The following is an 18,502-nucleotide window of genomic DNA, read 5'->3' on the forward strand; positions in this document are numbered from 1 at the left end:
TAGGGATTTTCTGTGACCACGTTGTCGGTGTGTAATTCCGTTATTTTATCACACAGAGCGTATATACCACAGAGAAAGTTTGATTAATCATGAACAGATATCCAATGAACACATTAAACTTTTTTAAATAGAATAATGTTTATAAATGGATGATATCAGCTGACATTGTTTAATGGTCAGAATCAACTGAAAGTGACGTAGGTAAATGCCTTTAGTTACTAAAAATAAGATACTAAAGTAAATAGACTTTCGCTCCGTCATAAATGAGGAGAAATATTGACTTCTGATTAGAGTTTCCCTATCACTGGATTTGGTACTTGTGTCAATATTGACTGATTTCCTATTAAACAACCAAGACTTCTGAACACTTTGTCCGACCATACGCCGTAACCATGACTCGACCGCTCTGTTTTCCTGTATAAAAATCATCTAATCTGCACATAAAAGGACCAATAATATTTAAATGTCTAAATTTTTATCGGTTAGAAAATTTGAAATTCAATAAAAAGAGTGAGATATACGCGGATACATCTTATTTTTAATTTCCTTTCACCACGTTGTGAAACAACATTTAAAGAGACGAGGGCACATCGAGTGACAATTAGAGGACCGTGAAATGATTTGCGTTTGAATGAAAACCGGAGAAAAAGTCAAAGAAATCGTTATTTGTGTTAGAGATCGCCGCTAATCGCACACTATTGCAAAGGTAAAGAGCATTACCACCGAGGATCACGTGGTTTTTCAGGGATAAGATAAGAAACACATAGAAAGTATTCCAAAGGGAAAGGAATTTATTACTCTCTTGGTGACAAAACTGTGGATAACTTTATTGAATTTTCGCGAAATATACAGCCTGGGGAGTTTACAAGATTCTTATATACAGCTTATATACAGTAAGGAAGAGAAAATCACTCAATCAAATGGCGAAACGATGAAAAATCAATAATGGAATTATGATATTTATACCCGAGGAAGATCCAGTGATCTCCTTAAGAGGGGCTTTGTTGGAGATATTTATTTAATGGTTGTCTTGTCATCATGCTGGGAACTGCTCAGCACCAGACGGTTCCATACTCTAAGCCACCTGCACTTCGTCCGGCCAGGGTCCGCCGTTCGAGACGGACCGTCAAGGAGCCAACACCAAAACCGGTCAACAATGATGAGCAGGTGGAGCAACTAGTCATAGATGTACCGGCACAACGGGAGGAGGTAGGATCTAAGTCCCTGGTGAAATAGGGTTTTATTGAAGTTTTAGAGTGTTCTAAAAGAATATTGAAATATTGGTAGGGGTTTGCTAATAATGGGATTGTATTTACAGTAAGGGTAATATGCTTGTAAATGTCCCATCGAAGTAGAGTGTACTTGTATATTGATCAACTAATGATCGGATACAGGGGAATGTTGTTAGTTGTCTTTTAAAACATGAAATTGATTTGGTGTACATCTATCAGTCACCGAGACCTTTAATCACATTCTACGTGTGAGCTGTTTGGTGTATTTATCGTCGATAAGACTACTGCAGGAACTGGTCTATTTCAAGTTTTCAATCAATGTCGACAGAGAGTTGTTGACCACTAACAGGTTGTTTCTCTGTTCTGCGCTCGATAAGACCAATGCTAGGAATATTCACAATCTTCTAAATGAGAAAGTAAATAATTTTCTGTGTTTTTGAGGTGTACCACTGTGATAGATATACAAGCCCTGACCTCATACATTAATAAAGGCTCAATCAACTCAGTTAGTGATTGGTTTGCACTGATTATTGCGACAGGTGGCGATATTGCGGTACCGACTGGCGTCAGGCTAATCTATAACATACATTCTGAAAATCGGAGGAAAATATATTGATCATACTGATCGCTTTGAAGTTATCGATTAAGTTGTCCAGTGGAAAAGGAATAAATGACATTATCTACACATTAAGCGTTTAGTGATGCAAACACCCGCGTTTAATTAAAGCCACAGGTGAAATGTCTTGACCTTTTATCCTTTTTCATTTCTGTCCTAAACGTAATCGAGAAATAGAATATATAAATATACTGATGCAATTAAGATCTAAATCTAACTGATAAGGAAATTAGTAGATAAGATAAATCAAAATCATATTATTCAAATGAATTAGAATGAAAGGAGAAATGGAGGGATGAATGTTGTAAACGACCTCATTTTCGCTGAAATTTTTATTTTTGTTGATTTTGCTGAATTGTTACATAACGATGTATACAGTACACGACTATACACGATTATGCATTCTCAGCAGGATCCTTACTTGTCATTCAATATCTAATCTGATATACACCCGGCAGTCATTCCAAAATATCCAGTTGGCAAAGACTTTCAAATAACCCCTATTCATAAGGTTTCCTCGTCCAGATAAAGTCTTTTTGTTGTAAGTTGAAGAGAATATATGGTGTTTTACATTCCAAAGAATTTTCTGTTTAGTAAAGATACACAGGGTGCATGTTGAATTGATGGTGAAATCTGCTCGTACACAGAGCAATTCAAATAAACTTAACGCGATAGAGTTAAATTTTCACCACGAGTAGTGATTAAGGATTATATTTCTAGGGGTAGTCTGTTGATGCATAAAACGAAATCAAATCTTTCACATACATCATTACGTATCAAACGCCGACATCTAAGTACCATTGAATTCATTCAATATCTAAAAGAAGTTTAAATATAGGAACCTCATATGGTGCATAATGTTTATACATGATCTACACCTGAATATTACATTAACTTTTCTCATAATTTTTTCATATCATTGAATGAAGTTTTGTATATATCAAATACCCTTTAATAGACTTCTTTCATGACTTATTTTTCTTATACAACTGGTCTACTATGGTCGCGTTTAATGAAATTTATAAACATAAAGAAGTTATACATATCTTAAACACCTATACAACATTCAACCTAAAATTAACAAAAAAATCTAATAAATCGACTTTCTCGATAATGAATCTCGTTCTTTAATGTATAATCCAGTGGTCCTTTTCACAAAAAAATCTTACGATTAGGATGAAAATTTTAAAACACTACCATTCGTTTATAATTCTTTACTCAAATACTTTTGAATGAGTAAAGCTAAGTTTATACATAGGTGATAAAACTGGCATTCTCACTCAGGGCATAGTTGTACTCAGTTGAGTGTAAAGCCGATTCAAATCGTAAGATTTATGTGAAAATGCATATGGCCACTGTTTTATGTGCCTGAAAAATACACTGTCTATGTTTTATCATCCCCTCCGTGATGTCAACTGCAATATCTGTTCGCACCTTTAAAACGATAATAACTGCCGTTTGAATATTGATTGCGGAGTAATATTTTCTAAGATACTCACTTCATACCACGATCCCGGTTAGATAGCTAGGTCATTGTTAGTTCTGCTGTGTCACCCAACTGTCAACATCGATGACAGCACAAAAACAATGACGGTTATCGACATCCTGTAAAGGGTTCATGTAAACATGTTACAAAAAAGCAAAAAACAAAAACATAAAAGCAAAAACAACAACAGAAACAAAACTACCACTAGAAATTGAAATATGATTCTTTATATGTATAAATATATTTTTGCACAAAAGCTGAGTAATTATAAAAAAAATCCTTCGTGGAAATTTGCAAATTATCTAGTTTCTACGTGTCCTTAGGGGAAAATAGACTTCTTGTTTCTGGGGGGTGATAATGTATTTATCGCACTGCTGATAATAATTTGAATGAAAATGGTTCTTAACTTCCGAACCATTCCCTGTAATCGTCATAAAAACATGTCCCCCGCAAAGAAACCCGACAAACTCTCCGAAGATTACGCAGACGACAATTTAAAGTCTCGCGATACGAGGAACGGTACCGTTATCGTGATAGAAAATGTATGTTATGAATGCCAAATAACAGTTTCACAATCCGGTAGTACATGTATTATGAAACTCATTGACATAGCTTTATAGGCTATCTATGTATGTCTGATAAAAGCGCGATCATATTGAAATTTTCTTTTCAAGATGTGAACCTTGGCTCTAAAATTTGATGAGAAAAGATTACAGGCGATGAATGCAAGTTGAATATGTTTTAAGGACCAGAAGTATTTGATTTTGAATGCTTGGATCAATAAATTTATAAACATTTATGAGATAAGTGTCTTGCTCAACCCTGGTATATCAGATTCGTCCAATTTCAAATTCAATAGAGACAAGTAAAAAGTTGCTGATATAATTTGAGGATTACCAGTACGTGTAGAAACTGAACATTTTAACATACTGCTCTCAGTTTTTTCCAATGTTTCCAGAAAGTATAGAATACAAAACAGGATAAAATAATTGGTGGATTTCATTAATTCAAATTAACGCTTGGATATCATTTAAAATCTGAATTACAATAAGTATTTAAAGCACTGCTTACGAAATTGGAATCCACGTGAAGAACGAAACGGTTAAGAAATAAAGAACAATGTTAAAAAGTTCAGTATGATTGGTCGTGTGATAAAATTCTTGGAAACCTGAGGTGCTTCGATCACGTACTAACCAAGTTCATATCTCAGTAAACCTTTTAACATTGTTCTTTATTTGATATATTTTTATTAGAGTAAAATAATCATTTAGAATTACGATCCTTCCTGAATAGTTAATGATGACCTCTTGACCCTTTGGAAAAATCATAATGAAATTAATTGCTTTATATTTAATAAGTTCATCTAAAGAAAATCTTTTGCAAATGTGAATACATTAATAAAAAGAAACTGGGTGCAAACTGTTATGAATATTAGAATTGTTCGCACAGCGGGATTTGCATCCACGGTGAAATATATACACTGATATATATATATTTATAAGTAGTATTTGACTAACCATGGTTTTGTTTAGACAAAGATTGCAAATACTGTAAGAGAGGGAAAGAATCTTAACTAAAATTTGGCGTATAAGATTTATCTGTAAAACATATTTACTCTCCAACACAATGTGTGCGCTTCATCTCGTGATGGCCTTTTCCCAAATATTTGATAGAAATGACGTTGTTGACTCGCTGTGTGAAGGTAATCAATTAATCAAACAGAAAGACGCTGTCATTGCTCAATATGGAACCGAGACGAAAGAGAAATGAATGTAAATGGAATCTGGAAAATGAATAATGAAATTAACACCATGTTTATTTTGGGGAGACCTATTTTAGTATTTGTACCTGATTACTGAGAAGATTTAATGCACTCATGCACGGTTCTGATTTATCAGTAAGGGATTAGGATTCAGGATTTCATTATGCGTCCATGTAAAATTAATTTCCATTTTCATTATCAATGACAGTGGGCGTTATTACAGTTTTTACCATGTGATTAATATGAAGTATTAATAATTAAATTCCAAAACTACGAACCAACTCTGTACTTCTTGCAAGATTTTCTGCAATCACAAGCCGTGAAATGACTATTTTCGTGAATGAAAAATTTAGGGAATATATACTAGAGAACGATCACACTAATTTTAAACGATTCATCCAGTTTCCTTAAGCATTTTGGAGAGCTCACGCTAAATTAAAGACTAGCCTTTTTGACATCATAGACAGTTGCTTCTTTAACAAAATTGAAAAACGAAAATTTTCATATCTAGTGATCAGTCATCCAAAAAATTACTTTGTTAAACACCATTCTCATCCCTCGCACAAGTACTCTGAAGTTAAAAGAGAAAATATGCTGGAATTCCTCATTGACAATATCTTCGTAGTCTTTGATGATCAGGTCTTCTATCAGTTTGGAATTTCCATGGGCACGAATTGTGCTCCTTTGTTAGCTGATCTGTTTTTATATTCATAAGAAGCAGAGTTTATTCAAAAACTTCTACGTGAGAAAATAAACTATGTTGCTGTAGCCTTCAATTCGACATTTATATATATCGACGACGTTGTATCTATTAACAATAATATTTTTCATTCATATGTCGATTCGATTTATCCCTATGAACTTGAAATAAAAGACACCACATAGTCGTCCATTTCTGCTTCATACTTAGATATTTTATCAAAAATAGACATTAACAGCAAACTAACAACTCAACTTTATGACAAACGGGGTGATTTCAACTTTTCCATCGTCAACTTCCCATATTTTAGTGGCAATATTCCATTATCACCTGCATATGGCGTGTATATATCTCAACTGATTCGATATGCAAGAGCTTGTTGTGTGTATGATCAGTTTTTAAATCGAGGCAGGCTACTGACAAACAAGTTGATGGTGAAGGAGTTTCAACAGTCTCGTTTAAAGTCAACATTTTGCAAATTCTATGGTCGTTACAACGATCTAGTTTACCAATACAAGCTATCATTGGGTCAAATGCTGTCTGACGTGTTTCATACCGATTGTTAGACCGTTCTTGGCACACTAATTTTGACTACGGATAACGTTTACTTGATTAAGATATAGGGCTCACGGCGTGTGTGGCCGGTCGACAGGAAATGTTTAATCCCCCTAGGCACCTGATCCCACCTCTGGTATATCTAGGGGTCCGTGTTTGCCCAACTCTCTATTTTTGTATTGTTTATAGGAGTTATGAGATTGATCACTGTTCATTATCTTCACCTTTCACTGTCCCTGTTGTTTTCTTCGGGTATTAAATTCCTCTCTCTGTAAGTGCAAAATACTTGTGCGTGTGAACTACAAATTACGCCAAAAAATTAATTGCATAAATCTTCAAACCTTTCCAACAAATTTCGAATGTCAAGTAAAAGTATTCAATGAAAACACTTATTTGGACAAAAAGCGCAAGAATATTTAGTCTCCTAAATCTGTCAACAACAAAACGTGCAAGAATATCTATCAACAAAAAAATCTCGTAAGGGTACACTGAAACTGTATCACATATGACAAAAGGGTCCTCTTCTGTTTTCTGTGTCATTGCCTATTATGCTAGCTAAGTAACCGCACTGTTAAGTACTCAATAAATATTGACAGCAGCCTCTTGTCAACAAGGTGTACAACCACATACCACTTGTACCACTTCGTATCAAGGAAATGTCGTCATTTTTAATTGGAAACCTTTGAAACAACTTGCTAATGGCGATGACTATAGGCGTTTCATTGTCTCCGTACTGAGAGTATATGTAATCATGCCTGTATGTAATTGTGTCTCTGGCAACGTTGTAGACAGACGTCAGGAAAATGTGGAGGGGTGGGCTTTGGTTAGAACTGGTTATATTCAATGAATGTGTTGTTAATTACGTTTGGATGATGAAGGGGTTGGTCGGGGTACCAGTTGTCTGAGTACATGCGCCTGTATGCTAATTCTCAGTAATTACTGTCTCTGAATACCATTTCGTAATTTGGAAGTACATGTATCGAATAAGACATCATTCGTCAAAATTATCGTATGACTCGCAGAGTTTCAGGAAAAGGACATTTAATCCTAGCAGACAACTGACTACAAATGGCTGTTGTCAGAATGCCTTTTAAAGAACCTCATTATTCATGGAACTTTACAGGAAAAAATTCAAATTGACCGTAAGAAGCCATCGAAATATTTTCCTTGACAATGGTAATCCCTTCAAATCAAAGAAAATCCACTTCACATCAAAATGGGAAAGACTTCCAAAGTACGACAATTTTCATAATACGTACGAATAAAGACAAACTCATTTCTTGAAGATTTCAATTTTTTAAAAAAGTAGTTAGCCGTCATACTGTATGGATATTGGACATAAAGAAGACGCTATACCTCGGGGCACATTCTTAGAGATCGCAAAACTTCTGGGAAGGCAGATTATGTATCGATTATATATCGCTTCCGGTCTTATCATTGCCCATACTTTGTATACATGGTAGAATTATGTAAATATCATTCAGTAGATCAAAGATATGTGTGTTTACTCAGCTGGTGAGATCTGGTCTCTTTCAAAATCAAGAATTTCAGAAAGTTGTTTGTCTTGGAGACTGTCCTGTCAATCAAAGTCATCAACAAAACAAAACAACAACATATAAACAACAAAACAAAATAATAACATACAGGCTAAACAACAACGATGACATGGCATATCATCGTTGTCGTCGTCGTACAATTGGACATCATCGTCAATAACATCATCATCAATAATAGAAATTTATAGACCAAAAACTTTTCTTTCCTTTGTTGGTTGACACAACCAGCCGTCATGACTATATTTACACTAAAAGACTTAGGAACCTACTAATACATACGCTGGGAAACGTGACGTAAAACCCCGTGCTCGTACCATCTGACGAGCCATTTTTCAATGAGCTGATTTTTATTGAGATAACCATAATAAATCCTTGTCTACATCTCCATTTTTAAATATCTTTAGATTATTAAATCTCAAAGTCATGCGTGCCATTGCTGGATTCAATTTCAAATTTAGATTTTGGTACAGAACAATGACTCTGGTTATGTTACCAAAAAACTGTTTAGCTTGGAATAAAAAGCCTGTGTTTCAAGGTTTGTTTGCGACAGTTTGGTGTAGGTATTCCCGCTAGATGGGTGTATCTGTTGTGTCTGTGGTGATTAGGTGAAAACATGATGGAGTATGTAGGATATGAAAAATATGGTGGAAAAATTTATACCCTGATAGTAAGTTATGTGTGACTTGTTCAGAGGTTTTTTTTATCATGTACACTGTACCGGAATCCGTTGTAAAATTTGAAATATTGAAACAAAAATTGAGCGATTTTTTTCAAATTTAGATCTTATAATTAAAAAAAAAAAACCACCAAATTCTCTAGATTTTCTAATTGCATGCATTTGGAAAGAACAACTTCGAACGAATTACTTCAACTTTAATTGCAAACGTGATTGCTGTATTTTCCAAACTCTTTGTTCAAGTATCGTCTTAACTTCTGAAAATGTATTGATTCTTCTTTGAACCCTTTGGAGAAAATCATACTGTCATGTAAAAATGACGCTTGACTGAATGTTACAAAGATGAAGCGTCAATTGCGTATTGTCAATCACGTATATTGAAATTTTGAAACGTGTGCCAGAGTTCTCAGAAATGCGATGCCATTAGCTGTAAGATAAATGTTGTGTTAGTATTACCACAGATCAAACGATATTTCCCAAAAAGAGATATGTTTCGCCATCCAATAAACTGATTAAATTGATGATCACTGGATATGGGGAAAATAATAAACTTTACTTGATGGAATTGCTCAACCAACAATTACAAGCTAAAGAAATTTCAAATGATCCACCCTATTATGGAATTTCAAATGATGGTCGAGTGCATGGCATTCTTTAATGGTTTGCTTTGTATATAGTTTGTTGATTTTGTGACACGGGGCTAAGGTTAATCCAACCCACTTAACTCTCAGGTTAAAGAATGCGTCGCAGACGAACAACGCGTTCAGTTATTAAAAGTATTACGGGCAACTTTCGTTTTTCACAGGTGGCAACCGCTAGTAGCAAATGGTGACCAAAATAGAAGGGGCACAGGAGTTCCGCCTTCTTTTATTTCTAAATTTTCAGACTGTCTTGGAGATTTAGCGACAAGGTGAATTCAAACACCGAGCATCCTGATCATGCCTGGTTTTCAAATTGTTCACCAATATATCAATTCTTAAAAATTTATGAAAACCGATGTCATGGTCATGTGCCATATTTTTATGTCTCAGTACGATGTCAATTGTTAATCTAAGACTCATTTCTTGGAAGAAATTCAAAATGAAAGAAGAGAAAAATGCAACGGACCATACCGGGCTGTTCTACCAGCTGAGCTCTGTTTACCGGCGATCGTACCGTTCTTCCCAAGTTTAGACATTTAATCATTAACCTTGAATCTCCGATTAATCAGATCCTTTACCAGCTGAGCTATCTCAGTTTATCTGATTATCAGCAGTTGTACCGGTTCGACCGCTTCAAATCTTATTTAATAATTAACCATGCATCTCCGATCAGCCAGGTGCTCTACAAGAAGAGCTATTTGATTATCGGCAATTACATGTATATCGGTTCGACCGCTATATTCCTTTATTTTGTAGCATGTTCACCCCTATAATAAGCAGGACCCTACTGGTAGATATTTTAACCTTTAAGTTCCGGATGCAACTGGTCACGGCACCAAAATAACGGGAATGGGGGGGGGGGGGAGCAAAAATAACTGAGCTATCTCAGTTGTCATTAGCGATCGAAGCAATATGACTAATATCTGATACAGAAGCTATTTAAAATAAGGCATGTTTAATACCTTTAATTTTCAATGAAAATAAATCAGGGAACAAAAAATACTTTCTATCGTTGGTATCCTTATATTACTAAAATGACATTTTAGTTGTAGAGTTGATGATAGGAAGGCACACCATTTTGCTTTCTTTCTCTTTTATTATTTTTATTTATTTATTTATTCATTTTTACCGGAATTGATATTTCGTTTTAATCAAAGCTTTGCAAATACAATGGATTATATGGCGATGAATCTGTATAACTATCATTTTATTTGCAATATACAATATTGAACTCAGTCACCCAGAAGCTTTTGTACAACCTAGCGACCAGAAAAGCTAATAAATTTATTATCAATAAGAGAGGGGATCACCTATACAAAGGCGTATATTAAGAGGGTATTTATATAGATACCCACAAAAGAAGAATAGTTAGCTCCGACCATCGGCATTTAATAAGAAGGATAAAGTCAGTCTTGAACCAACAGCCCATTCCAAAGACCCACAACTATGGAGGCCCAACAATGGGATCGCAACGATGCTGTATTGTGCGAGGGTATTTAATAGTCTGAATGTATATGATAATAAGACACGGTAAAATAAACACAAAAAGGTCCCAAAATAAAGTGATTCATTCACTCCCCTCAGAACACCAGCAGAGAATTGTACAAAATTTTAAACACAAATCTCCTGCGACCCTTGTGGAAGAAGGAATTATCAAAGCAGATGGTTATGTTTTGATTTTGGTTACCTTGATATCGATTGCTAATTTGACCAAGGAAATCCGATAATGGACAGGGTATTGATTAAATTGACATGTTCTAAAGGATATTTCTCCCAGTTTCGACCTCCTTAGAAGGGAAAATGGTAGAAGGCCGCTGAATGTTACAATTGTTTCCTTGTTTCTAGAGAATTATCTCCAGGCCGAAGTTTTCCCTCACCTCCTGGCACCGGACGTCTTGTTGTTATATATACTTGGGACATGTGGGGATTTCTTTTTATCACTGGAGTGTTTGCTCGGAAGGATTATTTCTTGTTGAACTCAGATGTTCAAATAGACGACCAATGTTGTTATTCGTACGAGTTATGAGTTTGCTCCAAAACACTCCCATACAGTTCCGTCGTTGAAACGTGTGAGTTGTTATTCCTGAAACGGAAGTGATAATTGCACTCGATAGAGTGTTGTGGAACAGTTTCTTTGATACCCGTAGTTCTGTAATATTGTTTTCGTAAATATGGCAACTTTACCAAGGACTTCTGGACAAGTGGGGGCTCTAGCGTTACAAAGCGGTGCTTTACCAAACAGTATCAAAAGGAAAAAGGCGAAACCCTCTAAACCAAAAGCTGATAAAATCGAGGAGGACGTAAGTAAATCATATATAGGAAAATATCTCTGACGGACGTTATTGCATAGTCCAAAATTCGATATGCTACTTCAAAACTCGAAAGATGCATTGACATTTTCATCGGAAAACTTAGATGGTGTCACTGTCGTTTGAGAAATCAAACTTTCTCTCTAAGTGGACTGGTATTCAGTGCTATAATTCTAATTGAGACATTTGCGTTGTCTCCTTGTATAGTTGATATTCCCGAGATTCTCACTCTTCTTAAATATAGGATATTTCATTATACAATGATTAAATTCATCTCATGGATTTAACTGTTGCGCCAAGCATGGGCATTGTTAAATACAAACGACACATGCCGATCAGGGAATTAATAAACTTTTAAATAAAGATTGAAGCTTTTTCAAGGAGCAAAAACCTGGTCTGTCATTCATTTTGTAAAAATACACTTGATTTTTAAAAGGAATTTAATTACCAGGCATACAAAACTTTAAATTAAAAATAAATTTTGATGATTCGTGCTATTAAATGTATTCCATATTTGAATAACCTTCGTGTCTCTCCCAAACACTTGGTACATTATGTCGGGTAGGTCCTGAAGAATTTGGTATTGACTTATTTTACACAATACAATGGTAACACTGTCAAATATACACTACTATCTTCCATTTACGTGCGATCTCTTTTGTACGAAATTGGTTTGTATTGGCAAATAATCAAAGTTTAGATGTTCGACTGATTAGGGACTGATAAATTTGCTAGAGTTTTCAAGTCTGCTAGTGTGCTGTAAATTATTCTGCGAGAATCAATTAATGCTCTGCGATTTGGTCCCGTTATCTTGTTTGGAAAATCACGTTATAACATAGCTTAATCTTACGACATCGTGTTATCAGATCTACGTGAAAACATACCTTAATTTGCATACTGTCCTCGAGTTATCGGATCAATGTTAAAACATACCTTAATTTGCATACTGTCCTCGAGTTTTCAGATCAATGTGAAAACATACCTTAATTTGCATATTGTCCTCGAGTTATCAGATCTACGTAAAAACATACCTTAATTTGCATACTGTCTTCGAGTTATCGGATCAATGTTAAAACATACCTTAATTTGCATACTGTCCTCGAGTTTTCAGATCAATGTGAAAACATACCTTAATTTGCATATTGTCCTCGAGTTATCAGATCTACGTAAAAACATACCTTAATTTGCATACTGTCTTCGAGTTATCGGATCAATGTTAAAACATACCTTAATTTGCATACTGTCCTCGAGTTTTCAGATCAATGTGAAAACATACCTTAATTTGCATATTGTCCTCGAGTTATCAGATCTACGTGAAAACATACCTTAATTTGCATACTGTCCTCGAGTTATCGGATCAATTTTAAAACATACCTTAATTTGTTATTGTCCTCGAGTTATCAGATCAATGTGAAAACATACCTTGATTTGCATACTGTTCTCAATTTATCAGATATATGTTAAAACATACCTTAATATGCTTATTGTCCTCGAGTTTTCAGATCAATGTTAAAACATACCTTAATTTGCATATTGTCCCCGAGTTATCAGATCTACGTGAAAACATACCTTAATTTGCATACAGTCCTCGAGTTATCGGATCAATGTTAAACATACCTTAATTTGCATATTGTCCTCGAGTTTTCAGATCAATGTGAAAACATACCTTAATTTGCATATTGTCCTCGAGTTATCGGATTAATGTGAAAACATACCATAATTTGCATACTGTCTTCGATTTATCAGATTTATGTTAAAACATACCTTAATATGCTTATTGTCCTCGAGTTTTCAGATCAATGTGAAAACATACCTTGATTTGCATATTGTCCTCGAGTTTTCAGATCAATGTAAAAACATACCTTAATTTGCATATTGTCCTCAAGTTATCGGATCAATATTAAAACATACCTTAATTTGCATACTGTCCTCGAGTTTTCAGATCAATGTAAAAATATACCTTAATTTGCATACTGTCCTCGAGTTATCGGATCAATTTTAAAACATACCTTAATTTGCATACTATCCTCGATTTAGCAAATTTATGTTAAAACATACCTTAATTTGCATATTGTCCTCGAGTTTTCAGATCAATGTTAAAACATACCTTAATTTGCATACTATCCTCGATTTATCAGATTAATGTTAAAACATACCTTAATTTGCATACTGTTCTCGTGTTATCAGATCAATGTGTAAATCTATCTTAATTTGAAAAGTTTCCATGATAGCAGATCGATTTAAAAACAATTCAGATACATGAATACAGGGTGTGTCTTACCAAATACTGGTAGGTCTTCTCGAACCTCAAGAAAATACCAGCTCAGAAGGAAGGGAATAGTTAATTAGTACCATAGACGTTCGGACATCTACTAATTCAGATCGAGTGCGATTTCAATGTTTATTTTTTTTTTCATTTAAATATTTCGTCCTGCCGTCCCAGGTTTGATAGATGTAATCGGTCTTATTTCTTTCGATCTTTACTGCTTTCTATAACAGAGTTAAATAGACCACCATGGATCAGTTTATAGACGAAAAACTCTGATAATTTTAATTACAAAATTTGATGATAACGAAACAGGCAACATGATGAAGACCCGATAGACGTCATGTAATGATTTCCACGCTCGATTGGTAGGAGCCTCTAGTGCGTAATGAAATATGGAATCCCGCGATAAACTTGGCTGGTCGTGGTCATTGTTCTAGATTGCAGTCATTTGAGTGTGGGACTTTAAACTAATTCCCTCGGCAAGCCTCGTTCTAGTATCCAATAATTAAATCAACGGAAGTTATGGCGTTAGAAGAACTGTTTACAAAACATCCAAGGAATATATTTTTTTTTATTATCTGAACAAAACTCGGGGGGGTTGGATTGATTTGATTGTAATCAAGCATTAATCTTGTTATCGATATGAAATACTTCGAAAATGGAGACACTCTTAGAGGAAGAGGTAGGTGGAATTTAACATTTACAACAAGAATGCTAAGTTGTGTATGGTTTCTAAAGGGGGGCAATTGATCACAGACTTAACTGATATCCTTCCACTGGAAATATAACGACACATTTGGGGATATAATGACATATCTAACTGATATCCTTTGGGGATATAATGACATATCTAACTGATATCCTTTGGGGATATAATGACATATCTAACTGATATCCTTTGGGGATATAATGACATATCTAACTGATATCCTTTGGGGATATAATGACATATCTAACTGATATCCGTTGGGGATATAATGACATATCTAACTGATATCCTTTGGGGATATAATGACATATCTAACTGATATCCTTTGGGGATATAATGACATATCTAACTGATATCCTTTGGGGATATATATTGACATACTTACTAGTATTTTTCTGTAACACAATGACATACCCAGATTTATACACACGGTATGTCAGAGACTATTAATTGACCTTCCGTGTTAATCATTATCGAGTTGCAGTCGTTTAAGGTTTTAATAATTTAAGGTATTGAAAGAAATTTGAAATCATAATAAATGCACCATATTTTTTTGTCTATAAAACTGTAATTCCAGTACTTGATCGAACTGCTTTACAAACTGACTAAATCTTTGCATTAACTCTTCCTTTTTGACATCAGCAATCAAATACAGCTAATGTTACTATTGTTAAGATTTGTTACAACTATACATACAGTACTCGAGCGCTTCTTCAAAGCTGAAATGCAGAGTATGTATTTGCAAGAAAGATGGCGTTCTCAGATTGAGACTTGTAAAAATAATTTGGACTACAGGTTCACACGATATTAATATGTGCCAATGGTTTGTATTGAAACGGACACTGTCCTGTCTTAGTGAAGTGCTCATTGAATTTCGCGGATATCTCTGTACCAGGTTATTCCACGACTACTGGACTCTTGACGGTGGCTCTCAGTTTGACAATCTGTCCCTCTCGCTGTATTGAAATATTTAAAATGAAATTACCTGCCATGTATATACCGGATGTGAAGTGCTTTGTAAATTGTTGCCGAACTTTGGCCTATCATTGTACAGACACCCATGCAATATAATTCATTTTATGACAGTCTCATCGTACAAAGGTGAAGCGGTTTTAAAGTTTGAAAAGTGTGCCAAGTTTGATTTGTACGTGTTACAGAAGACCCTTGCAAGATTTGTATTGGATTCAAATAAATGTAATTAGTGGAAATGTAATTACAATAATTACTTTGTCTTTAGGTGTCTGGTAGCAATGCTAAGTGTTGCTTTTAATTATTTTGTCTTTAGGTGTCTATTAGCAATGCTAAGTGTTGCTTTTAATTATTTTGTTTTGAGGTGTCTGGTAGCAATGCTAAGTGTTGCTTTTAATTATTTTGTTTTGAGGTGTCTGGTAGCAATGCTAAATATTGCTTGGAAATGTAATTACAGTTCTAATTATTTTGTTTGGAGGTGTCTGGAATGATAATGCTAAGTGATGTATTGAATGCCTGCTCACGACATGCATTGAAGAAAACACAAACACATTATTCAACCACTTGACTGCAGATAATATTCGATTTTATTTCTCGATAACCCAAACTGGTATTGACATTTTCAGGGATCTTGTCATCGTACACGTTCATTATTTTTCTACTTTTTGCAGGGAAAACGTGATCCCCTCCATTTATCATGTCGTCGGTCGGCACTTGGGCGTATTTCTCGCCTAGAAATCGGTGTTGCGCTTGTCATTAGATCAATGAATTTAAACAACCGTGTGTGCTTATTGACAAGTTTGATTTCGTGTTCCATAGCTTTTTAGTAATGTCTTTTGTGGAGGCCTGGCGTATAAATATATCGATCTGTTATGTTTCGTTATATCAGTGAAAATGGCCTTGATAGTTCAGCTTCTTTTCAACCCATATGGCATGCCAAATTAACCTCGTGTTACATATTTGATAGTACCACTGTGTGTAATAAAAAAAGAAACCACACGCCTTTCTATAGATTGAAAATCTATAAAACCAATATCTCGTTGACTCTCAAACTTATTACCTCACTAGTGTTCGAACTAGTAAATCGAAGCTTCATTGTGCTTTGAAGATAAGTAACTTAATGTATGATATAATATAACATAAAACAGGAAGGTGAGCTGACTGGTGTTCTTTCATCTGGATGTTTAGTAGCGCAGAATTTGCTCTTCGGCCTGGTGATTAGGTAGTTGAAATTTTAACTAATTAATATTTCATTATTTTTTTTTTTTTCAGAATCAAACCAAAGCTGTCGCCATGACAATGACGACGATGCGGGCTGGACTCCAGAGGGCTTATCTGGATGGTCTAGAATTCATACGCAACAAAATCACGGACACCGAGAGTGAAGTCGACAAAACGAGACTCTCTTTCTATGGTTGCAATGAAGCTGACGAGGACAGCTATCTACAGTACTTAAAAGACTGTAATGACCATTTTCTGACAGCAAACAATGAACTTCGGAGAAAGAATATAAAATTGGAAGTTATTGACAGTGAAATGAGGGTTGTGTCCTTACTAAACCAGCTACGCGAAGCTACAGAATTCGACAAAGGTGAAATTGCATTTATCACCGGATTTTGGGAAAATATAAAACACACTGTTGAGTCATTTCATTCTCTGGTAGATAGATTTCAGACAAATGTTCTTAACCGACTGAATCAAAATTGTACGAGTTACAACAGTGCGGACATAAGTTTGGAAGTTTCTAATAGGTACACGGAGGAAATTTCGGGCTACATTTCCGAACTAGAGAGGGAGCTGACGAATATGCGTTTGCTGATGAAGACCTATGATAGTGGACTCCATCAGGATTTATTCTCACAAAATTCGAAGTTTGCGGAGAGAATTCTTGTCACGTGTGATGTGAAGGCGTTTCCAATACTTCGACTCGCTCCGGATTTAGCGGAAAAAATGGCGAAGGTTTGCACTATAGCCCGGAAGTGGCTCGACAGGGATGAACAGTACATGTACGAGGTGAACAATTACATCAAAGAAACGAGAAACATTGCCAAAAAGCGAGAGGAGGATTTGAAAAACCAAAAAGAGAAACAAAAGAAAATAGAAAAGGCTGTTAAAACTGCGAGTATCCTCTTGCAAAACAACAAGGAGAAACTTCAAAATATCGAATCCGAACTGAATTCATTAGAAGGACAATTAAATGGGTTTAAGCAGGAGAAAAAATGTAAATCTGTGGAAAAGGTTCAGAAATCCAGTATGGCGGACTTTCTATCCATCACTATGACTCAAACGCGCAAAAATTACAACCTCCAAATGAAAAGACAACGTTTGGTAAAGCAGGTTCGCGAGTTAGAGGAATTTCTTATTGGATTAGAGAAAGAGCTTTCAAATGTGGAAGATGAGTTAATGGTGAAATCTCAGCAACGCCTTCTTATAAATGAAAAGGTAGAAACCAGTGTCAAAACGTATGATACGCTCAAAACGGATTTTGAAAAATATTCAGATAATCTGGAAAAATTGGAACAAGAGGTGAATATTCTTTCAGGACAGTTACTACAACTAGAAATTATTCAAACATATAAAACAAGCCCTGAAAATGTTGAACAGATATTTGATCGCCCTCAAACTGTTAAACTTGCACCTTCACTGAAGGAAAAGATTAAACGGAAACGGAAAGGACTTCCGACGACTGAGAGTTGACACATGAGCCCAGGCTTCACTTGTTATTTACTTCTGCTTGCTGGAAACTGCGTGTAGATACTGTCATGGTTTTTTTTAACATAGTCATACTGCATTTATTAAAGAAAACACCTCGCCTATCATATGTCAAAATGGCAAAACGTTAAACAGTCAAATTGTTATTGTTGATATATAACGTTGTTAGTAAATAAAAATTTATACGTGATCATTCACAGATTTGATACTTTCAAAATAACTAGAATATCACGTTTTACGCGTCTCAAGGTCAGCATACCTCATATGTAACATCAGATATGCCAAAATACGCAATAAAATGTTATAGAAA

The 18,502-nt window shown here is 35.1% G+C and overlaps 1 protein-coding gene across 4 annotated transcripts; it reads left to right on the plus strand.

Moving 5' to 3' along the window:
- The first annotated feature begins 408 nt into the window (after positions 1 to 408).
- Positions 409 to 18,502, plus strand: LOC125681273 (putative leucine-rich repeat-containing protein DDB_G0290503). Of its 4 annotated transcripts, none has more exons than XM_048921292.2 (2): positions 409 to 1,209; positions 16,753 to 18,502. In XM_048921292.2, exons 1-2 carry the CDS (start codon positions 1,039 to 1,041, stop codon positions 18,175 to 18,177), a joined length of 1,596 nt encoding a protein of 531 aa, XP_048777249.2. In that variant the 5' UTR covers positions 409 to 1,038; the 3' UTR covers positions 18,178 to 18,502. The 4 variants fall into 4 exon arrangements, with proteins under 4 accessions (XP_048777249.2, XP_048777251.1, XP_048777250.1 ...); XM_048921294.2 differs by lacking the exon at positions 409 to 1,209 and adding an exon at positions 8,428 to 8,574; XM_048921293.2 differs by lacking the exon at positions 409 to 1,209 and adding an exon at positions 8,456 to 11,524.

This window comes from Ostrea edulis, chromosome 2 (assembly GCF_947568905.1).
Source record: "Ostrea edulis chromosome 2, xbOstEdul1.1, whole genome shotgun sequence".
NCBI lineage: Eukaryota > Metazoa > Mollusca > Bivalvia > Ostreida > Ostreidae > Ostrea > Ostrea edulis.